The 21,500-nt window shown below is 56.7% G+C and overlaps 1 protein-coding gene across 1 annotated transcript in view; it reads right to left on the bottom strand.

Annotated features, from left to right (window-relative positions):
• The window catches only part of LOC142908398 (putative pre-mRNA-splicing factor ATP-dependent RNA helicase PRP1), an 84,882-nt gene that overhangs the window by 30,146 nt on the left and 33,236 nt on the right, over nt 1-21,500 (bottom strand). The window contains exons 7-10 of the mRNA XM_076059006.1: nt 15,992-16,159; nt 11,058-11,144; nt 7,752-7,901; nt 2,979-3,087 (exon numbers count right to left, since the gene is read on the bottom strand). Coding sequence (XP_075915121.1) covers nt 2,979-3,087; nt 7,752-7,901; nt 11,058-11,144; nt 15,992-16,159 — 514 coding nt within the window. The remainder of the gene's footprint in view (nt 1-2,978; nt 3,088-7,751; nt 7,902-11,057; nt 11,145-15,991; nt 16,160-21,500) is intronic.

The following is a 21,500-nucleotide window of genomic DNA, read 5'->3' as shown; positions in this document are numbered from 1 at the left end:
GAGACACGCGTAGAGACACTTAGAGACACACACAGAGACACACGCAGAGACACGTAGAGACACACACAGAGAGACACAGAGAGACACAGAGACACGCGTAGAGACACTTAGAGACACACACAGAGACACACGCAGAGACACGTAGAGAGACACACGCAGAGAGACACGCAGAGACACGTAGAGACACTTAGAGACACACACGGAGAGAGAGACACAGAGAGACACACACACAGAGACACACACAGAGACACACACACAGAGACACACACAGAGACACGCAGAGAGACACACGCAGAGAGACACACGCAGAGAGACACGTAGAGAGACACGTAGAGACACTTAGAGACACACACGGAGAGAGAGAGACACAGAGAGACACACACACAGAGACACACACAGAGACACACGCAGAGACACGTAGAGACACACACAGAGAGACACAGAGAGACACTTAGAGACACTTAGAGACACTTAGAGACACACACAGAGACACGCGCAGAGACACGTAGAGACACACGCAGAGAGAGACACAGAGACACACACACAGAGACACACGCAGAGAGACACGTAGAGACACACACACGCGGAGAGAGAGACACAGAGAGACACAGAGACACACACACAGAGACACACGCAGAGACACACACAGAGATGCATAGAGACACACACAGAGAGAGACACAGAAAGACACAGAGACACACACACAGAGACACACGCAGAGACACACGCAGAGACACTTAGAGACACACGCAGAGAGAGACACAGACACACACACACACAGACACACACACAGAGACACACGCAGAGACACTTAGAGACACACACAGAGACACACACAGAGACACGCACAGAGACACACACACAGACACGCGCAGAGACACGCAGAGAGACACACAGAGAGACACAGAGAGACACACAGAGAGACACAGAGACACACAGAGACACACACAGAGACACACGCAGAGACACACAGAGACACACGCAGAGAGACACACACACACAGGCGAGGTGCCAGGCTAGGTACCAGGCCAGGTACCAGGCTAGGTACCAGGCTAGCTACCAGGCTACTTACCAGGCTAGGTACCAGGCGAGGTACCAGACGAGGTACCAGGCGAGGTACCAGACGAGGTACCAGGCTAGGTACCAGACGAGGTACCAGGCTAGGTACCAGGCGAGGTACCAGACGAGGTACCAGGCTAGGTACCAGGCTAGGTACCAGGCTAGGTACCAGGCTAGGTACCAGGCGAGGTACCAGGCGAGGTACCAGGCGAGGTACCAGGCTAGGTACCAGGCGAGGTACCAGGCGAGGTACCAGGCGAGGTACCAGGCTAGGTACCAGGCGAGGTACCAGGCCAGGTACCAGGCTAGCTACCAGGCTAGCTACCAGGCTAGGTACCAGGCGAGGTACCAGACGAGGTACCAGGCTAGGTACCAGGCTAGGTACCAGGCTACTTACCAGGCTACTTACCAGGCTAGGTACCAGGCTAGGTACCAGGCGAGGTACCAGGCGAGGTACCAGGCTAGGTACCAGGCTAGGTACCAGGCGAGGTACCAGGTGAGGTACCAGGCTAGGTACCAGACTAGGTACCAGGCTACTTACCAGGCTAGGTACCAGGCTAGGTACCAGGCTAGGTACCAGGCTAGGTACCAGGCTAGGTACCAGGCTAGGTACCAGGCGAGGTACCAGGCGAGGTACCAGGCGAGGTACCAGGCTAGGTACCAGGCTAGGTACCAGGCTAGGTACCAGGCGAGGTACCAGGCGAGGTACCAGGCGAGGTACCAGAAGAGGTACCAGGCTACTTACCAGGCTACTTACCAGGCTAGGTACCTGGCTAGGTGCCAAGCTAGGTACCAGGCTAGGTACCAGGCTAGGTACCAGGCTAGGTACCAGGCTATGTACCAGGCTAGGTACCAGGCTAGGGACCAGGCTAGGTACCAGGCTAGGTACCAGGCTACTTACCAGGCTAGGTACCAGGCTAGGTACCAGGCTACTTACCAGGCAAGGTACCAGGCTAGGTACCTGGCTAGGTACCAGGCTAGGTACCAGGCTAGGTACCAGGCTAGGTACCAGGCTAGGTACCAGACGAGGTACCAGGCTACTTACCAGGCGAGGTACCAGGCTAGGTACCAGGCTAGGTACCAGGCTACTTACCAGGCGAGGTACCAGGCGAGGTACCAGGCTAGGTACCAGGTGAGGTACCAGGCTAGGTACCAGGCTACTTACCAGGCTAGGTACCAGGCGAGGTACCAGGCTAGGTACCAGGCTAGGTACCAGGCTAGGTACCAGACGAGGTACCAGGCTACTTACCAGGCGAGGTACCAGGCTAGGTACCAGGCTAGGTACCAGGCTACTTACCAGGCTAGGTACCAGGCTAGGTACCAGGCTAGGTACCAGGCTACTTACCAGGCTAGGTACCAGACTAGGTACCTGGCTAGGTACCAGGCTAGGTACCAGGCTACTTACCAGGCGAGGTACCAGGCGAGGTACCAGGCTAGGTACCAGGTGAGGTACCAGGCTAGGTACCAGGCTAGGTACCAGGCTAGGTACCAGGCTAGGTACCAGGCGAGGTACCAGGCTAGGTACCAGGCTACTTACCAGGCTAGGTACCAGGCGAGGTACCAGGCTAGGTACCAGGCGAGGTACCAGGCTAGGTACCAGGCCAGGTACCAGGCCAGGTACCAGGCCAGGTACCAGGCTAGGTACCAGGCGAGGTACCAGGCTAGGTACCAGGCGAGGTACCAGGCTAGGTACCAGGCTAGGTACCAGGCTAGGTACCAGACGAGGTACCAGGCGAGGTACCAGGCTAGGTACCAGGCTAGGTACCAGGCTAGGTACCAGGCGAGGTACCAGGCTAGGTACCAGGCTAGGTACCAGGCTACTTACCAGGCTAGGTACCAGGCTAGGTACCAGGCTAGGTACCAGGCTAGGTACCAGGCAAGGTACTAGGCGAGGTGCCAGGCTAGGTGCACGTTGCTACCTGGCGGATCCATGAAGTCGAAGTGGACCAGATCATCGATCCCCAACTTCTTCAGCTGTAACACCACTGTGCCCAGGTTGGAGCGGAGGATCTCTGGGTAGGTGTTGTCCTGGAGTGCACAGTACCACAGGTACCATCACCACAGGTACCACCACCACAGGTACCATCACAGGTACCACAGGTACCACCACCACAGGTACCACAGGTACCCCACAGGTACCATCACCATCACCACAGGTACCATCACCACAGGTGCCATCACCACAGGTACCACAGGTACCATCACCACAGGTACCACAGGTACCATCACCACAGGTACCACCACAGGTACCACCACAGGTACCACAGGTACCATCACCACAGGTGCCATCACCACAGGTACCACAGGTACCATCACCACAGGTACCACCACCACAGGTACCACCACCACAGGTACCATCACCACAGGTACCACCACAGGTACCACAGGTACCACCACAGGTACCACAGGTACCATCACCACAGGTACCATCACCACAGGTACCACAGGTACCATCACCACAGGTACCACAGGTACCATCACCACAGGTACCACAGGTACCATCACCACAGGTACCATCACCACAGGTACCACCACCACAGGTACCACCACCACCACAGGTACCACCACCACAGGTACCACCACCACAGGTACCACCACCACCACAGGTACCACCACCACAGGTACCACCACCACCACAGGTACCACAGGTGACCACAGATGCCACAGGTACCATCACCACAGGTACCACCACCACAGGTACCACCACAGGTACCATCACCACCACCACAGGTACCATCACCACAGGTACCACCACCACAGGTACCACAGGTGACCACATGTACCACAGGTACCACAGGTACCATCACCACAGGTACCATCACCACAGGTACCATCACCACAGGTACCACAGGTACCATCACCACAGGTACCACCACCACAGGTACCACAGGTACCATCACCACAGGTACCACAGGTACCATCACCACAGGAACCACAGGTACCACAGGTACCATCACCACAGGTACCACCACCACAGGTACCACCACCACCACAGGTACCACCACCACAGGTACCATCACCACAGGTACCACAGGTACCATCACCACCACCACAGGTACCATCACCACAGGTACCACAGGTACCATCACCACCACCACAGGTACCATCACCCCAGGTACCATCACCACAGGTACCATCACCACAGGTACCACAGGTACCATCACCACAGGTACCACAGGCACCATCACCACAGGTACCACAGGCACCATCACCACAGGTACCACCACAGGTACCATCACCACAGGTACCACAGAGACCATCACCACAGGTACCATCACCACAGGTACCATCACCACAGGTACCATCACCACAGGTACCACAGGTACCATCACCACAGGTACCATCACCACAGGTACCACAGGTGACCACATGTACCACAGGTACCACAGGTACCACCACCACAGGTACCACAGGTACCATCACCACAGGTACCACCACCACAGGTACCACCACAGGTACCACCACAGGTACCACAGGTACCATCACCACAGGTACCACAGGTACCATCACCACAGGTACCACCACCACAGGTACCACCACAGGTACCACCACAGGTACCACAGGTACCATCACCACAGGTACCATCACCACAGGTGCCACCACAGGTAACACAGGTACCATCGCCACAGGTACCACAGGTACCATCACCACAGGTACCATCACCACAGGTACCACAGGCACCATCACCACAGGTACCATCACCACAGGTACCACCACAGGTAACACAGGTACCATCGCCACAGGTACCACAGGTACCATCACCACAGGTACCATCACCACAGGTACCACAGGCACCATCACCACAGGTACCATCACCACAGGTACCACCACAGGTAACACAGGTACCATCACCACAGGTACCACAGGTACCATCACCACAGGTACCACAGGTACCATCACCACAGGTACCACCACAGGTAACACAGGTACCATCACCACAGGTACCACAGGTACCACCACCACAGGTACGACAGGTACCATCACCACAGGTACCACAGGTACCATCACCACAGGTACCACAGGTACCACAGGTACCATCACCACAGGTACCACCACAGGTACCACCACCACAGGTACCACCACCACAGGTACCACTGGTACCATCACCACAGGTACCACCACAGGTAACACAGGTACCATCACCACAGGTACCACAGGTACCATCACGAATACCACCACCACCACAGGTATCACCACAGGTACCACAGGTACCACCACCACAGGTACCATCACGAATACCACCACCACCACAGGTACCACCACCACCATCACCACGAATACCACCACCACCACCACCACAGGTACCATCACCACCACAATCACCACGAATACCACCACCACCACCACCACCACAGGTACCATCACCACCACCATCACCACGAATACCACCACCACAGGTACCATCACCATCACCACCACAGGTACCACCACCACCACAGGTACCACCACCACCACCACAGGTACCACCACCACCACAGGTACCACCACCACCACCACCACCACGAATACCGCCATCAGTACAGTGAGTGCCACCAGCAAAACCAACTCCTCAACCCAATCACCACCCACCCACCCACTCACCCACTCACTCGCCCGCCCGCCCGCCCACCCACTCGCTCGCCCACCCACCCACAAGCCCGCCCGCCCGCCCACCCACTCACTCACTCACCCACCCACCCACTCGCTCACCCACCCACGCACTCACTCACCCACCCACCCGCTCACCCACCCACCCACTCGCCCGCCCACCCACTCACCCACCCACCCACCCACTCACCCACCCACTCACCCACCCACTAACCCACTCACCCACCCACTAACCCACCCACTCACCCACTCACCCACCCACCCACTCGCCCGCCCACCCACTCACCCACCCACTCACCCACCCACCCACTCACCCACCCACTCACCCACTCACCCACCCACTAACCCACTCACCCACCCACTAACCCACTCACCCACTAACCCACTCACCCACCCACCGACTCACCCACCCACCCACTAACCCACCCACCCACTAACCCACTCACCCACCCAATCACTCACGCACTCACCCACCCACTCACTCACCCACCCACTCACCCACCCACTCACCCACTCACTCACCCACTCACTTACTCACCCACCCACTCACCCACCCAATTACTCACTAACCCACCCACCCACCCACCCACCCACTAACCCACTAACCCACCCACCCACTCACCCACCAACCCACCCACTCACCCACCCACTCACTCACTCACTCACCCACCCAACCACTCACTCACTCACCCACTAACCCACTCACTCACCCACTAACCCACCCACTAACCCACTCACTCACTCACCCACTCACCCACCCACTCTCCCACCCACTCCCCCACCCACCCACCCACTCACTCACCCACCCACCCACCCACTCACCCACCCACTCACTCACTCACTAACCCACCCACCCAACCACCCACTCCCCCACCCACCCACTCACTCACTCTCCCACCCATCACCCACCCACCAACCCACCCACCCACCCACTCACTCACCCACCCACCCACTCACTCACCCACCCACCCACTCACCCACCCACTCACCCACTCACTCACTCACCCACTCACACACTTACCCACTCACCCACCCACTCACCCACCCACTCACCCACCAACCCACCCACCCACCCACCAACCCACCCACCCACTCACCCACCCACCCACTCACTCACCCACCCACCCACTCACTCACCAACCCACCCACTAACCCACCCACCAACCCACCCACCCACCCACTCACCCACCAACCCACTCACCCACTCACTCACCCACCCACCCACTCACCCCCTAACCCACTCACTCACTAACCCACCCACCAACCCACTCACCCACCCACTCACCCACCAACCCACCCACCCACTCCCCCACTCACCCACCCACTCCCCCACCCACCCACTCACTCACCCACCCACTCACTCACCCACCCACTCACCCACCCACTCACTCCCCCACCCACCAACCCACCCACCCACCAACCCACCCACCCACCAACCCACCCACCCACCAACCCACCCACCCACCAACCCACCCACCCACCAACCCACCCACCCACCAACCCACCCACCCACCCACCCACTCCCCCACCCACCAACCCACCCACCCACTCACTCACCCACTCACTCACCCACCCACCCACCCACTCACTCACCCACCCACCCACTCACTCACCCACCCACCCACTCACCCACTCACTCCCCCACTCACCCACCAACCCACCCACCCACTCACCAACCCACCCACCCACTCACTCACTCACTAACCCACCCACCCACCCACTAACCCACTCACTCACCCACCCACCAACCCACTCACCCACTCACCCACCCACCCACTCACCCACCCACCCACCCACTCACCCACCCACCCACCCACTCACCCACCCACTCACCCACCCACCCACTCACTCACTCACCCACTCACTAACCCACCCACTCACCCACCCACTCACCCACCCACCCACTCATCCACTCACCCACTCACCCACCCACCAACCCACCCACTCACCCACCCACTCACCCACTCACTCACTCCCCCACTCACCCACCCACTGACTCACCCACCCACCCACCCACTCCCCCACTCCCCCACCCACCAACCCACCCACCCACTCCCCCACCCACCCACTCCCCCACCCACCCACCCACCACCCCACCCACCCACCTGCATCTCGTTGCGGTAAGCCTTCTCTGTGTAGAGACGGAAACATTTCCCAGGCCGGGTCCGGCCGGCCCGCCCGGCCCTCTGCTGGGCCGAGGCTTTGCTGATGGCGGTTACCAGGAGGGACTCGACACGGATACGGGGGTTGTACACCTAGTGAGGTTGTGAACAGTGTGTGTGTCAGAGTGTGTGTGTGTGAGTGTGTCAGAGTGTGGGAGAGTGTGTGTGTGAGTGTGGGAGAGTGAGTGTGTGTGAGTGTGTGTGTGTGAGTGTGTGTGAGTGTGTGTGTGAGTGTGTGAGAGTGTGTGTGTGTGGGAGTGTGTGAGAGTGAGTGTGTAAGAGTGTGTGTGTGTGTGTCAGAGTGTGTGTGTGTGTGTGTGAGAGTGTGTGAGAGTGTGTTTGTGAGAGTGTGTGAGTGTGTGTGAGTGTGTGTGTGAGTGTGTGTCAGAGTGTATGTGTGTGAGAGTGTGTCAGAGTGTGTGTGTGAGTGTGTGTGAGAGTGAGTGTGTCAGTGTGTGTGTGTGAGTGTGTGAGTGTGTCAGAGTGTGTGTGTGAGTGTGTCAGAGTGTGTCAGTGTGTGTGTGTGTGTGAGAGTGGGAGAGTGTGTCAGAGTGTGAGTGTGTGTCAGAGTGTGTGTGTGTGAGAGTATCAGAGTGTGTGTGTGAGTGTGTGTGAGAGTGAGTGTGTCAGTGTGTGTCAGAGTGTGAGTGTGTGTGAGTGTGTGAGAGTGTCTCTGTCTCCCCGTCTCTCTCTCTCCCCGTGTCTCTCTCTCTCCCCGTGTCTCTCTCCCCCCGTGTCTCTCCCTCCCCGTGTCTCTCCCTCCCCGTGTCTCTCTCTCCCCGTGTCTCTCCCTCCCCGTGTCTCTCTCTCCCCGTGTCTCTCTCTCCCCGTGTCTCTCTCTCTCCCCGTGTCTCTCTCTCTCCCCGTGTCTCTCTCCCCGTGTCTCTCCCTCCCCGTGTCTCTCTCTCTCCCCGTGTCTCTCTCTCTCCCCGTGTCTCTCTCTCGTTGTCTCTCACCCCGTGTCTCTCTCTCCCCGTGTCTCTCTCCCCATGTGTCTCTCTCTCCCCATGTGTCTCTCTCTCCCCGTGTCTCTCTCTCTCCCCGTGTCTCTCTCTCTCCCCGTGTCTCTCTCACCCCGTGTCTCTCATCCCGTGTCTCTCTCCCCGTGTCTCTCTCCCCGTGTCTCTCTCTCCCCGTGTCTCTCTCTCCATGTCTCTCTCTCTCCCCGTGTCTCTCCCCCGGTGTCTCTCTCCCCGTGTCTCTCATCCCGTGTCTCTCTCCCCGTGTCTCTCTCCCCGTGTCTCTCTCTCCCCGTATCTCTCTCCCCGTGTCTCTCCCCCGGTGTCTCTCTCCCCGTGTCTCTCCCCCCGTGTCTCTCTCCCCACCGTGTCTCTCCCCCTGTGTCTCTCTCTCCCGTGTCTCTCTCCCCGCGTCTCCCCGTGTCTCTCTCCCCGTGTCTTCCCGTGTCTCCCCGTGTCTCTCTCCCCATGTCTCCCCGTGTCTCTCTCCCCGTGTCTCCCCGTGTCTCTCTCCCCGTGTCTCCCTCTCCCCGTGTCTCCCCGTGTCTCTCTCCCCATGTCTCCCCGTGTCTCTCTCCCCGTGTCTCTCTCCCCGTGTCTCCCCGTGTCTCCCCGTGTCTCTCTCTCTCCGTGTCTTCCCCAGTGTCTCCTCGTGTCTCTCTCCCCGTGTCTCTCTCCCCGTGTCTCTCTCCCCGTGTTTCTCTCTCCCCGTGTCTCTCTCTCCGTGTCTCTCTCCCCGTGTCTCTCTCTCCCCGTGTCTCTCTCCCCGTGTCTCTCTCCCCGTGTCTCTCTCCCCGTGTCTCTCTCCCCGTGTCTCTCTCCCCGTATCTCTCTCTCCCCGCGTCTCTCCCCCCGTGTCTCTCTCTCCTTGTCTCCCCGTGTCTCTCTCCCTGTGTCTCTCTCCCCGTGTCTCTCTCCCCGTGTCTCTCTCCCCGTGTCTCTCTCTCCCCGCGTCTCTCCCCCCGTGTCTCTCTCTCCCCGTGTCTCTCTCTCCCCGTGTCTCTCTCCCCGTGTCTCTCTCCCCGTGTCTCTCTCTCCCTGTGTCTCTCTCTCCCCGTGTCTCTCTCACCGTGTCTCCCCGTGTCTCTCTCCCCGTGTCTCTCTCTCTCCCCGTGTCTCTCTCCCTGTGTCTCTCTCCCCGTGTCTCTCTTCCCGTGTCTCTCTCTCCCCGTGTCTCTCCCCCCGTGTCTCTCTCTCCCCGTGTCTCCCTCTCCCCGTGTCTCCCTCTCCCCGTGTCTCTCTCTCCACGTGTCTCCCCGTGTCTCTCCGTGTCTCTCTCTCCCCGTGTCTCTCCGTGTCTCTCTCTCCCCGTGTCTCTCTCCCCGTGTCTCCCCGTGTCTCTCTCTCCATGTCTCTCCCCCCGTGTCTCCCCGTGTCTCTCTCTCCGTGTCTCTCTCCCCGTGTCTCCCCGTGTCTCTCCGTGTCTCTCTCCCCGTGTCTCCCCGTGTCTCTCTCTCCCCGTGTCTCTCCCCCCGTGTCTCCCCGTGTCTCTCCGTGTCTCTCTCTCCCCGTGTCTCTCTCCCCGTGTCTCTCTCCCCGTGTCTCTCTCCCCGTGTCTCTCTCCCCGTGTCTCCCCGTGTCTCTCCGTGTCTCTCTCTCCCCGTGTCTCTTTCTCCCCGTGTCTCTCTCTCCCCGTGTCTCTCTCCCCGTGTCTCTCTCTCCCCGTGTCTCTCCCCGCGTCTCCCCGTGTCTCTCTCCGTGTCTCTCACCGTGTGTCTCTCTCCCCGTGTCTCTCCCCGTGTCTCCCCGTGTCTCCCTGTGTCTCCCCCCCCGTGTCTCTCCCCGTGTCTCTCCGTGTCTCTCTCTCCCCGTGTCTCTCTCTCCCCGTGTCTCTCTCTCCCCGTGTCTCTCTCTCCCCGTGTCTCCCCGTGTCTCTCCCCGTGTCTCCCCGTGTCTCTCTCTCCCCGTGTCTCTCCCCGTGTCTCTTTCTCCCCGTGTCTCTCTCTCCCCGTGTCTCTCTCCCCGTGTCTCTCTCTCCCCGTGTCTCTCTCTCCCCGTGTCTCTCTCTCCCCGTGTCTCCCCGTGTCTCTCCCCGTGTCTCCCCGTGTCTCCCCCCGTGTCTCTTCCCGTGTCTCCCCGTGTCTCCCCGTGTCTCCCCCCGTGTCTCTCCCCGTGTCTCTCTCCCCGTGTCTCCCCCCGTGTCTCCCCGTGTCTCCCCCCGTGTCTCCCCGTGTCTCCCCCCGTGTCTCCCCCCGTGTCTCCCCGTGTCTCCCCCCGTGTCTCCCCGTGTCTCCCTCTCCCCGTGTCTCTCCCCGTGTCTCTCCCCGTGTCTCCCCCCGTGTCTCCCCACCTTCTGCTTGGCGAACCCCGGGTCGATCACAAAGACAACACCATCAATAGTGAGCGAAGTCTCCGCGATGTTGGTTGACACCACAATCTGGAGTGGAAACAGTCAACCACACAGTCAGTCAACCACACAGTCAACCACACAGTCAACCACACAGCCAGTCAACCACACAGTCAGTCAACACACCGTCAATAGTGAGCGAAGTCTCCGCGATGTTGGTTGACACCACAATCTGGAGTGGAAACAGTCAACCACACAGTCAGTCACACAGTCAGTCAACCACACAGTCAACCACACAGTCAACCACACAGCCAGTCAACCACACAGTCAGTCAACACACCGTCAATAGTGAGCGAAGTCTCCGCGATGTTGGTTGACACCACAATCTGGAGGGGAAACAGTCAACCACACAGTCAGTCAACTACACAGTCAACCACACAGTCAGTCAACCACACAGTCAGTCAACCACACAGTCAGTCAACACACCGTCGATAGTGAGCGAAGTCTCCGCGATGCTGGTTGACACCACAATCTGGAGTGGAAACAGTCAACCACACAGTCAACCACACAGTCAGTCAACCACACAGTCAGTCAACCACACAGTCAGTCAACCACACAGTCAGTCAACCACACAGTCAGTCAACCACACAGTCAACCACACAGTCAGTCACACAGTCAGTCAACTACACAGTCAGTCAACCACACAGTCAGTCAACACAGTCAGTCAACCACACAGTCAGTCAACCAAACAGTCAGTCAACCACACAGTCAGTCAACCACACAGTCAGTCAACCACACAGTCAGTCAACCACGCAGTCAGTCAACCACACAGTCAACCACACAGTCAGTCAACCACACAGTCAGTCAACCACGCAGTCAGTCAACCACACAGTCAGTCAACTACACAGTCAGTCAACCACACAGTCAGTCAACCACGCAGTCAGTCAACCACACAGTCAACCACACAGTCAGTCAACCACACAGTCAGTCAACCACACAGTCAGTCAACCACACAGTCATTCAACCACACAGTCAGTCAACCACTCAGTCAACCACACAGCCAGTGAACCACACATTCAACCACACAGTCAACCACACAGCCAGTGAACCACACAGCCAGTGAACCACACAGTCAGTCAACCACACAGTCAGTCAACCACACAGTCAGTCAACCACACAGTCAGTCAACCAAACAGTCAGTCAACCACACAGTCAGTCAACCACACAGTCAGTCAACCACGCAGTCAGTCAACCACACAGTCAGTCAACCACACAGTCAGTCAACTACACAGTCAACCACACAGTCAGTCAACCACACAGTCAGTCAACCACACAGTCAGTCAACTACACAGTCAACCACACAGTCAACCACACAGTCAGTCAACCACACAGTCAACCACACAGTCAGTCAACCACACAGTCAGTCAACCACTCAGTCAACCACACAGTCAGTCAACCACACAGTCAGTCAACCACTCACCCACTCACTCACTCAACCACACAGTCAACCACACAGTCAACCACACAGTCAGTCAACCACTCAGTCAACCACACAGTCAGTCAACCACACAGTCAGTCAACCACACAGTCAGTCAACCACACAGTCAACCACACAGTCAGTCACACAGTCAATCAACCACACAGTCAATCAACCACACAGTCAGTCAACCACAAAGCCAGTGAACCACACAGTCAGTCAACCACACAGTCAGTCAACCACACAGCCAGTCACTCACTCAACCACACAGTCAGTCAACCACACAGTCAGTCAACCACACAGTCAGTCAACAACACAGTCAGTCAACCACACAGTCAACCACACAGTCAGTCAACAACACAGTCAACCACACAGTCAGTCAACCACACAGTCAGTCAACCACTCAGTCAACCACACAGTCAGTCAACCACACAGTCAGTCAACCACTCAGTCAACCACACAGTCAGTCACACAGTCAGTCAACCACACAGTCAGTCAACCACACAGTCAGTCAACCACACAGTCAGTCACACAGTCAACCACACAGTCAACCACACAGTCAGTCAACCACACAGTCAGTCAACCACACAGTCAACCAAACAGTCAACCACACAGTCAGTCAACCACGCAGTCAGTCAACCACACAGTCAGTCAACTACACAGTCAACCACACAGTCAACCACACAGTCAGTCAACCACACAGTCAGTCAACCACACAGTCAGTCAACCACACAGTCAGTCACACAGTCAGTCAACCACTCACCCACTCACTCACTCACTCAACCACACAGTCAACCACGCAGTCAGTCAACCACACAGTCAGTCAACTACACAGTCAACCACGCAGTCAGTCAACCACACAGTCAGTCAACTACACAGTCAACCACACAGTCAGTCAACCACACAGTCAACCACACAGTCAACCACACAGTCAGTCAACCACTCAGTCAACCACACAGTCAGTCACACAGTCAGTCAACCACACAGTCAGTCAACCACACAGTCAGTCAACCACACAGTCAGTCAACCACTCACCCACTCACTCACTCAACCACACAGTCAACCACGCAGTCAGTCAACCACTCAGTCAACCACACAGTCAGTCAACCACACAGTCAACCACACAGTCAGTGAACCACACAGCCAGTCAACCACTCACCCACTCACTCACTCAACCACACAGTCAACCAAACAACCACTCACTCACCCAACCACTCACTCACCCACTCACTCACTCAACCACACAGTCAACAGTCAACCACTCACTCACCCAACCACTCACTCACCCACTCACTCACTCAACCACTCACCCAACCACTCACTCACTCACCCAACCACTCACTCACCCACTCACCCTACCAGTCACTCACCCTGTCAATCACTCACCCAGTCACTCACCCAACCACTCATTCACCAACTCACTCACTCACCCAGTCACCCTACCAGTCTCTCACCCTGTCAATCACTCACCCAACCACTCACTCACCCAACCACTCACCCACTCACTCACTCACTCACCAACTCATTCACTCACCCTGTCAATCACTCACCCAACCACTCACTCACCAACTCATTCACTCACTCACCCACTGACCCTACCAGTCACTCACCCTGTCAATCACTCACCCAACCACTCACTCACCAACTCATTCACTCACCCAGTCACTCACTCACCCACTCACTCACCCAACCACTCACCCAGTCATTCACTCACTAACTCATTCACCAACTCATTCACTCACCCACCCCAGTCACTCACCCACTCACTCACCCAGTCACTCACCCAACCACTCACTCACTCACTCACCCACTCACTCACTCACTCACCCACTCAATCACCCAACCACTCACTCACCAACTCATTCACTCACCCACCCCAGTCACTCACTCACCCAACCATTCACCCAGTCACTCATTCTCCAACTCATTCACTCACCCACCCCAGTCACTCACTCACCAACTCATTCACCCACCCACCCCAGTCACTCACCCAACCATTCACCCACTCACTCACCAACTCATTCACTCACCCACCGCAGTCACTCACTCACCCACTCACTCACCCAACCATTCACCCAGTCATTCACTCACCAACTCATTCACTCACCCACCCTGGTCACTCACTCACCCAACCATTCACCCAGTCACTCATTCTCCAACTCATTCACTCACCCACCCCAGTCACTCACTCACCCAACCATTCACCCACTCACTCACCAACTCATTCACCAACTCACCCACCCACCCACTCACTCACCCACCCACTCACCCACCCACTCACCCACTCACCCACCCACCCACTCGCTCACCCACGCACTCACTCACCCAGTCACTCACCCAACCACTCACTCACCAACTCATTCACTCACCCACCCCAGTCACTGACTCACCCACTCACTCACCCAACCATTCACCCACTTACTCACCAACTCATTCACTCACCCACCCCAGTCACTCACTCACCCAGTCACTCACTCACCCACTCACTCACCCAACCATTCACCCAGTCACTCATTCTCCAACTCATTCACTCACCCACCCCAGTCACTCACCCAACCATTCACCAACTCATTCACCAACTCACCCACCCACCCACCCACTCACCCACTCACTCACCAACTCATTCACTCACCCACCCCAGTCACTCACTCACCCACTCACCCAACCATTCACTCACTCACCCACTCACTCACCCAACCACTCACTCACCAACTCATTCACTCACCCACCCCAGTCACTCACTCACCCACTCACTCACCCAACCATTCACTCACTCACCCAACCACTCACTCACCAACTCATTCACTCACCCACCCCAGTCACTCACTCACCCAACCATTCACCCACCCACTCACTCACTCACCAAGTCATTCACTCACCCACCCACCCACCCACTCACCCACTCACTCACCCACTCACCCACTCACCCACTCACCCACTCACCCACTCACTCACCCACCCACTCACCCACTCACTCACCAACTCATTCACCAACTCACTCACTCACCCACCCACTCACCCACCCACTCACCCACTCACTCACCCACCCACTCACTCACCCACCCACTCACCCACTCACTCAGTCACTCACTCACCCAACCACTCACTCACCAACTCATTCACTCACCCACCCACCCACCCACTCACTCACCCACCCACTCACTCACCAACTCACTCACCAACTCACTCATTCACTCATTCACTCACCCACCCACCCACTCACCCACCCACCCACCCACTCACTCAGTCACTCACTCACCCACCCACTCACTTACCAACTCACCCACTCACCCACTCACTCACCCACTCACTCACCCACTCACTCACTCACCCACTCACTCACTCACCCACCCACACCAACCCCACCTTCTCATCCTCCCTTCATCACCACCCCTCCCCGCTCCTCACCGCTCCTCACCAACCCCTCACCGCTCCTCACCAACCCCTCACCGCTCCTCACCTTGCGCCCGATGGCTCCGTTTTGCTTGCGTGGAGGCGCCGGCTCGAAGATTCGCTGCTGCTGTTGTGGGGGCAACGTGGAGTAGAGCGGAATGATCTTCACGTCCCCAACCTCGGGGCCCAGGTTCTCAATCTCACGCTTGATTCGCTTGCAGGCCTCCTCAATCTCCTACTCACACAGAGAGAGAGAGACACACAGAGAGAGAGACACACAGAGAGAGAGAGACAGAGACACACACAGAGAGACACACAGACAGAGAGAGAGACAGCGGAATGATCTTCACGTCGCCAACTTCGGGGCCCAGGTTCTCAATCTCACGCTTGATTCGCTTGCAGGCCTCCTCAATCTCCTACTCACACAGAGAGAGACACAGAGACACACACACACAGAGACACAGACACACACACAGAGAGAGACACAGAGAGAGACAGCGGAATGATCTTCACGTCGCCAACCTCGGGGCCCAGGTTCTCAATCTCACGCTTGATTCGCTTGCAGGCCTCCTCAATCTCCTACTCACAGAGACACACACACAGAGAGAGAGACACACAGAGACACACACACACAGAGACACACACAGAGACAGAGAGACAGAGAGAGACACACACACAGACACACAGACAGAGAGACACAGAGACACACACAGAGACACAGAGACACACATACAGACAGACAGAGAGAGAGACACACACAGAGAGACACACACACAGCGAGACACACACACAGACAGAGAGACACAGAGAGAGAGACAGCGGAATGATCTTCACGTCCCCAACCTCGGGGCCCAGGTTCTCAATCTCACACTTGATTCGCTTGCAGGCCTCCTCAATCTCCTACTCAGAGAGAGAGACAGAGACACACACACACAGAGAGAGAGACACACAGACACAGAGAGAGAGAGACAGAGACACAGAGAGAGAGACACAGACAGAGAGAGAGAGACACAGACACACTCAGAGAGAGAGACAGAGAGAGAGAGAGACACAGACAGAGAGACACAGACACACACAGAGAGAGACAGAGAGAGAGACAGAGAAACAGACAGAGACAGACACATACACACACAGAGACAGAGAGATACACACACACACCTACACACACACCTACACAAACACCTACACACACCTACACACACACACACAGCTACACACACACACCTACACACAGAGACACACCTACACACACACCTACACACACACACCTACACACACACACCTACACACAGAGACACACCTACACACACACCTACACACACACACCTACACACACACCTACACACACACACCTACACACACACACACACCTACACACACACCTACAACAACAACAACCGCCATTCGCCACTAAGTGGCGGTGACGTCACCACGACGCTTGTGCCAGGCTATGTGCACCCTGAGGCCACGTGAAGTGTCGAACGCCCGCTGGCAGGAGGTCACGGGGCAGACCCAGGTGCCACGGGTCGACTGACTGAGATGACTGGCTGATGCACCACCTGTGCCCCCTACTGTGCCAACCTGCTGTGCTTTAGCCACCCGGCGCTCCGCTCGCTGTTGTGAGCGTCGCTCCTCCGCCCTCCGTTGTTGTTGGAGGGCGACTGCCTCCAACTGCCCAGTAGCATCCTTCACGAGCCTCCTCCACAGAGGCCGATCTTGACACCGCTGGTACCAGTCATCGGCAAGTCCACTCAGCTCCACGTCCTCCTGTACCACATCACTCCATCTCTTCTCTAGCCCGTGCTGCGCCCGCTTAGCCCCCTCAATCCGGCCAAACAAAAGCTGTTTCGGCATGCGGTGGCTGGGCATGCGGGCTACATGACCCAGCCATCGCAGCCTTGCCTGCCGGAGGAGCTCACCGATGGGACCCTGCCCAGATCTTTCAAGGATTTGTGAGCTCCTCACACAATCCAGTCTGGTTAAACCCAGGATGGATCGTAGGCAGGCCAGCCTAAATGTTTCTAACCGGCGAAGATGTTCCATTAGGGGGGGTCCACGTTTCGCAAGCGTAGAGAAGGGAGGGAATGACCGTGGCCGAGAAGACCTGAAGCTTAGTGCGGAGCGACAGACCAGGTAGCTTCCACACAGCGTTACGCAACCGATGAAAAGATATTGCCGCTCGACTGATTCGGAGTGAGACCTCTGCTGTTAAACTGGAGCCAGTCATAAGCACACTGCCCAGGTATGGGAAACTCTCCACTCTCTCCACAACTGCCCCATCACCGATTGGGAGTTGTGGGGGTGGAGTGTCCGATGGTACAAAATACCCAGGCAGGTGCTTAGTTTTGGTGGGGCTGATGGTAAGGTCCCACCTCTTAGTGGCACGCTCCAGTCTCAGCAGCAGCGTCTCCAACTCCTCCTCTGACTGAGCAGCTATTACCAAGTCAACAGCATACATAACGTGGTTGAGCAATAGGGAGCCATCCCTTGACCGCACCCGGGCATCGATTAGCCTCCCATTATATCTGTACCATATGGAGATTCCCCCGGTACAGCTATTGAAGGCTTCACGAACTACGTGGTCAAAATAGATGTTAAATAATGTGGGAGCCAGAGGACATCCCTGTCGCACCCCAAGGTGTACAGGGAATGGCTCTGACTCCCGGCCACGTAGTTTTACCCGGGCCCGCTCACCATCATGAAGGTCCTTAATGATCGTGAGCAGAGGGTCAGGTACTCCAAAAGCACGAAGAACGACCCAGAGCCCAGGCCTACTGATGGTATCATAGGCCTTGACCAGGTCAATAAAGCAGAGATGTAGGTCTTGTTGGAATTCCCTACACCTCTGCTGTAGCAGACGGACAGAAAATATGGCATCTGTGCAGGACCGCCCTTTCCTGAAACCGCATTGGGGCTCCGCAAGCCTCTCCTCAGCGTGCCTGGCAAGGCGATGCTGAATAATCCTTGCCAGGACCTTTCCCGGCACACTGAGGAGTGAGATGCCCCTGTAGTTGTTATAGTCTGTGCGGTCCCCCTTCTTAAAAAGAGGGACCACCAGGGCATCCTTCCAATCCTGCGGAACCCGTCCAGTGGTCCAGACTGTTGTTATGATGTCATATAGGGCAGTCTGTGCACAAACGCCACCCTCCCTCAGCATTTCGCTTGGGAGATCATCTCTGCCCGCTGCCTTTCCTGGTCTCAGACTCAGGATCGCCTTCAATACTTCCTCAGCAGATGGCACCTCAGCCAGCCACTCACAGGGGGTGACTTCATCCAATATTTGAGGCACCGCAGCCTCAGCAGGGTCATCCTCACTTTGTGCCACGATGTTTTCCTGGCTGAGGGATTTTCCCTCCCCCAGGACCTCACAGAAATGCTCAGCAAATCTGCGAACCTGTTCCTGGGGGTCGGAAATTGGATCACCGTTTTTTCCCCTAATGATGGTAATAGGTGTGGCGCTGCAGGTTACTTTTTTGATAGAGTTAAATAGAGATTTGTGATCACGGGCCACTGAGGCAGACTCCATCTCCTCAGCAACCCGCGACCACCACCCATCCTTGCAGCGCCTCACGGCTCTCCAAACCTCCGAGCGAAGGCTGCGGTAAGCCTCCTCATTCTCTGACGTGGGATTCTGTAGCCGATGATAGTGGGCCTGTCGCTTTTTCTCAACCATCCTGAACAACTCCTCTGTCATCCAGGGTGTCTGGGGAGGTCTGGACCGCGTACCCAAAGCAGCCATTGCAGCTGCATGAGTCACAGTCCTAAACCTCGCCCATTTACCCTCGACATCAGGAGGAGTCGGGGACGATGCCAATCCCAGCCGCAAGCGATGATGAAATTCTCGCTTGCAACTTTCATCAGATAACTGAGACCAGGCCACTTTAGGTTGGAATGGGGTCCTGGGTGTACACCCACCACCGGAGTGGAAGAATGGCAGGCGCATCTTACAGATGACTAGTCGATGGTCAGAGGGCAGATCAGCTCCACGGTAGGTCCTGGTGTCAAGGACATGGGCTCGCATTCGCTGGTCCGTCACTATGTAGTCCAGCAGATGTTCTTGCTTGGACCCGGCATGCATCCATGATGTTGTGTGGATGCGCCGATGCCGGAACAGCGTGTTGGTAATTACAAGCCCATGGGCTGCACAAAAATCTAGCAGCCTCCTACCGTTGTTATTGAGCTGATCTGGCCCATGCCCTCCAATCACTCCAGACCAGGTGCCAGTATCATGACCAACTCGGGCATTGAAGTCACCCAACATGATGACTCTATCCCGAGGGGCCACTTTAGCCAGCACCTGTGACAGGAGGTCATAGAAGGCATCTGACTCATCGGCTTTGCCTGCATCCCTCCACGGATGTTCATCTTCGGTGGGGGCATAAGTAACCACGACCACCATTCCTCGCCTCCGGTTGATGGGAAGGCGAGCCCAAAGTAGCCTGGGGCTTACAGCTTCCCACACCTCACCGCCACGCTCCCACGCCCCCTTCATTCTTTTGTTCAAAAGAAGACCCACACCCTGTTGTTTGGCAGTCTGCTGCCCCGAGTAGAGGACTGTCCACCCCTCATGGTGGCAGGAGCCAGAGCCGGTCCACCGGACCTCCTGAATGCCGCATAGATCCAGGCGGTACCGGTCCAGCTCCCGACAGAGGAGTGGCAGCCTCTCTTCTGCAGTGAGCGTTCGAACATTCCACGTGGCCACCCGTAGTGGCTTTTCGTTGTTTCTGGAGTAGCCCCGAGGGTAGTTATTCAATCTCCTGGCTCCGCCAATTGGGGTTTGGCCAGGAGACGTCATAGACGCCTGGCCCCCCGGGGCCTCCGGCACAAGCTTAGTTGTTACATATTTCAGTTTAATTCGTGGTTTTGTGGTAATTAATTGAAGGTGGAGGGGTTACCAGCCCCTCGCACCCGTCCAGAGCCCCCATTTAGCCCCTGTGGTGGACACATATGCCATGAGGGGAGGAGCCAATCAAAATTGGATCTCCCCCCACAGCGCTGTCCACGACAGAGTTGCCCGTCCGGCACCTACACACACACCTACACACACACCTACACACACACCTACACACACACCTACACACACACCTACACACCTACACACACACCTACACACACCTACACACACACCTACACACACACCTACACACACACCTACACACACACCTACACCTACACACACACCTACACACACACACACAGACACACACCTACACACACACACACCTACACACACACACACCTACACACACACCTACACACACACAGCTACACACACACACACCTACACACACACACAGCTACACACACACCTACACACACCTACACACACACACAGCTACACACACACCTACACACACCTGCACACACACCTACACACACCTACACACACACACCTACACACACACACACCTACACACACACCTACACACACACACACCTACACACACACACCTACACACACACAGAGACACACACCTACACACACACCTACACACACACACAGCTACACACACACAGAGACACACACAGAGACACACACACCTACACACACCTACACACACACCTACACACACACA

The sequence above is a fragment of the Petromyzon marinus genome (genome assembly GCF_048934315.1).
Source record: "Petromyzon marinus isolate PM22_M1 ecotype Great Lakes invasive population chromosome 83 unlocalized genomic scaffold, UKy_Petmar_22M1.pri1.0 chr83_unloc.4, whole genome shotgun sequence".
NCBI lineage: Eukaryota > Metazoa > Chordata > Hyperoartia > Petromyzontiformes > Petromyzontidae > Petromyzon > Petromyzon marinus.
The sequence above is the reverse complement of the archived record's forward strand: the minus strand, read 5'-3'. Positions and strand labels throughout refer to the sequence as shown.